Raw genomic sequence first — 5,000 nt, forward strand, 5'->3', positions numbered from 1 at the left:
AGAGGTAAAATAACAAATATTCAACATCAGAGTTCATTTTTATTTGTGTTTCATTTGTGTCTGTTTTATAAACTAACCCTAGTTACCTCGTTAGTAAACCACACACTCAGCTCTTACGGTTCATATGATGGAGCTCTGAATATTTCCACTGTGCTAGCTGTACAGGACCCAGGTACCCTGTGAGCCAAAGCAGGACATGTGGGCGGAGCTACAAATACAGAGCTACTATTGGTCATGATGATGAAACATGCTGATGTTTTTATGCAGAGAGATAAAGTTCTTCATGTTCATGTCACGTTCTCTTTGCTGAATGCTGTTTAATTTCATTCCAGCTTCTCCTTCTCTGTAATGTGAATCAAATCAGTTTTCTGTTTAAGTGAACACACACACACACACACATTTCCCTGTGCTTTTGATATTCAGCTAAAGAGAACCCAAACACACTTTCTGTGGTGTTTCACTTCCGTCTGGTGAAGTCCACTGTAAAAAAAAAAAAGCTGAAAGTATTGGCACCCCTGTGTTTTGGAGCTACTCTTGGAGCTACTCTGGCTCTTACAGAGTCTCGTTCAGTCACATTTAGCTGAGATGACTCCTCTCTTTACAGGAGGTGTTATGTGATGAAAAACTCACTGGACCATGATGTGGATAGTCCTGGAATTGCACTATTAGCCATGTCATGCTGTCTAGTGGAAAGGTATTCCCTGCTTGTGTGTGAAAACACTGGAAGGGATTTGTTTTCTACTTTCAATTGAAGGTTTGTAAAAGTGTTTAGTTATATTTGATTCTCATGTCATGAAGGACAAGCGCACTGCTGCTGTCCTGGACGCAGCTAACAGCTGCTGTGATTGGCCAGTGACACTGACTGAAAGGACAGACTAGGAGTCCATTCCTCCTGCTGTGACATCATGATAATTCAAGCCCAGTACCTCCTGATGACAGGATTAAACCTTAAACATGGTGGTATGGAGTTCATCTAATGTTAGTACACTACAAAGCTGGGTCTAACATCATGGTACACAGACTGCAGCTATGAACCAATCACAGCCAGGGATGCAAATCATATGCAAATTTCATCCCTGTTGTGATGTAAATACTTTGTATATCTGAACAGCTTGTAAATGTAACACACACACACAGAGTTGTGACATTAGCAACGTTCAATATTTGTGTCATAAACAGGAAGTGAAATCATGTGTTCATCTGAAATCTGCAGAAATAGCTGTGTGTGTGTGAGTGTGTGTGTTGGAGATTATCAAACTACAAGCTGGGATGTTGCCTAGAAACTGCAGGAGAGAGGAAGCACACACGCACACACACACACACACTGTGTTCAAATAAACACAACACATTTACAGCAAGCTCAGCATAACTTACAGTCAGGTTGCTCCACTGCATGTGTGTGATGTATGTGTGTGTGATGTATATGTGTGTGTGTGTGTGAGAGAGAGAGAGACAGGAGGGGGTGTTCAGGGCCATCTGTGCTCAGACACACCCAGAAATGAGGGAGAGGAGACAGGGACAGGGATGTATTCAGACGTGGTGTTGAGGTCAGTCTCGGTCTGATCTGGACGGTTGAGTCAGACACAGAACTGAGTCGGGAAATGGATCGTACCTGGTACCGTCTCGTGTCTGTAACACACCTCCTCTGATCCTCTGGGTCAGCTTAGTTCACTTTTCTAATGAAACTGCTGGGTAACTGTATCAGTCAGTAAAACCTCACACTGTCAGTGGTTGTGTTTTCGGGTTCAGCACTTCCACTCTTCCTCCAATCGCACTGAGAGTGAGGATTAATAATGATTTGAGAGATATGAGAAGGAGTAACGTGAGAGATTAACGTGTGTCAGACGTGTTTGTCTAGAATTTGCAATGCAAACAGAATCTGACATCATCACTCAGACCTCTTGTCTCCACATCTCATCTCAGTACACACATTTACTATTACAGCATTATTCATGGAAATAATCTGCAGAGAGACAGACAGGTGTATAGAGAGAGACAGACAGGTGTATAGAGAGAGACAGACAGGTGTATAGAGAGACAGACAGGTGTATAGAGACAGACAGACAGGTGTAGAAACAGAGACACAGACAGGTAGAGATAGAAAGGTATAGAGAATGAGACAGAGAGACAGACAGGTATATATAGAGAGACAGTTGTGTATGTTGAGTTAAATGCTAATATACTGAACGGCAGCAGAAGAAGCAGACAGATAGCAGAAGTGAAGATGAGCTTGTCCACTTCCTGTGAGGTTTCCTTCAGACCACAGCTTCCCTTTAGACCACAGTATGTTGAGTCATTAGAACAGAAGATCAAAACTCTCTTTATAAACACCCCCTGTTTCCTCACACCACTAATACACACACACACACACACACACACAAAATACTTTCATACAACAGAAAACCTGCTCTATCTATCTATGTGTGTGTGTGTGTGTGTGTGTATTAGATACTGATCCTCCTCCAGCATCCCATACTTCCAGCCCATGTCCCTCTCACTTCCACTTCCTGTTTCTCAGACTCTCTGTGTGTTCTGGAGTTCTGGACAGAGCCTTAAGATGACCAGGGTTCCAGAGTGGACCCTCATGTTTGTTCGTTAGCTGCTTTATTGCACTTAGTTTCCAGAAGCTGTCCAGTAGAATTCTGCAGAGGACACTGGACATGTCCACTCTGTTTTTTTCTGTTGTTTAGACATTAGACATTTTCTCATTACATTAAACTAACAAACTTCAGGGTATCAGCATTCAGGACATTAGAATGGTCCTGATGGTCAAGTGAGAAGGTCAGTCCCTGCACTCTATATTCTCGTGGTCAGTCATCAGATTTACACTTTAATGACCCTGTGGATGATTAATAAATTAATCTAAACATCCAATCATAGATAAGAGAGAACAAAGCTCAGCGCATGTAATCCCTGCTCTCTGATTCAACACTAAACTGACCAGAGATCAAGACAAGACCGCCTGGTGACGTCAGACAAGTGGACTCGTGTGAAAAGTTGTGTTTTTTCCCTCTGAATTGCAGTGAAACATCATTCCAGCCTGAAAGTGGAGGCTTTCACCATTTTAGCAACAAGCTGTCGGGGTTCTTTTGTTTCCTCTGGATGTTTAAGACCCTCCCTTCAGAAGAGATCGCATGCTTATTGGACCATTTTGAGAAAATCCGTTGAGAACAGGCCGCTGATTGGCTGTTTTGGAATGGTTGACGTCACCGCGGCCGGGCTCTGGGCGTTGGACTCGCGCTGGATCTTCATCACTCAAAGGTTTCCTCCGCGGTGGGGATTTAATTCTGCACCGAGCCGAAGGGGTCAGGGTTCTGAGTGGGTTCCGAGCTCACTGACTCGCGCTGCAGCTTTTAACCCGTTTATGTGTTTCTCCAGTGGAGAGGGGTTTTAGAGTGTAGAGCGCGCGCGGAGCGGGGAGTCTCTTTGTGTGTGTGTGCGCGCGCGCTTCGGGTTCTTTGTTGGAGAGACAGAGGGAGATAAAGATAAAGATGGGAGCGCAGGCATCTAAAGCGGAGAACCAGGGAGAGGCCGAAGCGGCGGTCGGGTCTCCATCCAAAGCCAACGGACAGGTAAGAACACCTCCATGAGCTCGTGCACGTAATTCCACCGTGTTCATCACGTGCGCTCAGGGGTAAAGAGGTGCTGGTGGGGAGGGGTAAAGGGGGTTGGAATGCTGGGTTCTCACTCACACTTATACAAGAAGGGGTTCTACACGGGTTCTCCTAGATTAAGAGCTTTTCTCGGAATCTTCTCCTGAAGAAAAACCTGGTGTAGAGTTCAGGAGAGGAACACGCCAGAGCACCGCGTAGGGCTTAGGATCTAATGTGTTTTTCTGTTTAAAACCGTGTGTGTGTGTGTGTGTGTGTGTGTGAGAGAGAGAGAGAGAGAGAGAGAGAGAGAGAGAGAGAGAGAGAGAGAAAGTCAGAAGCTCTTTTGTCTTTTTGTGGGACTTTTGGCTGGTTGCAGTTCTGCGCGTGCGGTCGAGTGTGCGCGCGCAGACCGAGCGCAGGTTCAACGACGGAGATAGATTATTTTTTTATATTTTATTTGGATTATAAAGGCAACACCAAAAAGGGGCTGAGTTCACCACGCCTACACACACACACACACACACACACACACACACCTTCCCTGAGTTTTGAGCCTCCGAGACAAACGTTCGGTGTTTGATCCGCGTTCATGTGAATTGATGGGGGAGAAACCCGTCACTGCAGCGCCCCCTGGTGGCCACCCGCTCTCTCCTGTAGTGTCCAGTAAATCTCGCACCTACAGTCCAGATACTGAAGTAACAGCTCGGAGTGTATTCCAGCACACACGCGCTCTAAACATAAATCTGCTGTATTTTAATCATGATGCTTATCTTCTTTAATGAAGAGTGTTTCTCAGTAGATTAGAATAATAAACTTGAACATTAAATCAGTTTCTGTCAGTCTGAAGATGCAGTAAAGGAGTGTGTAACAAGTCTGCTTTCATTTGTGATGAAGTTAGAGTTAAGAGCAATAGTAATATTTTATCAGTGTTTGATAAACAATAACATGGAGCATGATTTATCCAGTAAACATGCAGAAAATCTCTCTCACTCTGTATGTATTTTCTGTGCTCTGTGACGGTTTGTACCCCGGCCAGGGTCCTCTCTGCCCCCTGGGGTAGTTGTCAGGTGACCCTGAGTAGTATAAGGATGGATAGATAGAAAGATATTCTACTCTGTATCATGAGCTTCATCACATCAGAACCTTCCAGAACTCTGAATAGAATAGAATTTCTTGAGAGCTTTGATGATGTTCTAGATGTTTCGCTCGAACAAACATGGAAATGAAATCACAGTCATGGGACACGGGTGAGTGGGAGGGGCCGGGATTCAAATGAAGGGGTGGAGTCGTCTCACTAAAGAGGATGATTAAAACACCTCACAGAGCAGGCCTCAGACATACCCTCTGTACTGTGTGTGTTAATTGTGTGTGTGTGTGTGTGTGTGTGACAGGAGAACGGCCATGTGA

At 44.7% G+C, this 5,000-nt stretch overlaps 1 protein-coding gene across 1 annotated transcript in view; it reads left to right on the forward strand.

Moving 5' to 3' along the window:
• Window positions 1–3,188: 3,188 nt before the first annotated feature.
• The window catches only part of LOC131354704 (myristoylated alanine-rich C-kinase substrate-like), a 2,925-nt gene continuing 1,113 nt past the window's right edge, over window positions 3,189–5,000 (forward strand). The window contains exons 1-2 of the mRNA XM_058392659.1: window positions 3,189–3,572; window positions 4,985–5,000. The exon at window positions 4,985–5,000 is cut by the window's right edge and continues 1,113 nt beyond it. Coding sequence (XP_058248642.1) covers window positions 3,492–3,572; window positions 4,985–5,000 — 97 coding nt within the window. The 5' untranslated portion in view covers window positions 3,189–3,491. The remainder of the gene's footprint in view (window positions 3,573–4,984) is intronic.

This window comes from Hemibagrus wyckioides, linkage group LG06 (assembly GCF_019097595.1).
Source record: "Hemibagrus wyckioides isolate EC202008001 linkage group LG06, SWU_Hwy_1.0, whole genome shotgun sequence".
In the NCBI taxonomy this organism is placed as follows: domain Eukaryota; kingdom Metazoa; phylum Chordata; class Actinopteri; order Siluriformes; family Bagridae; genus Hemibagrus; species Hemibagrus wyckioides.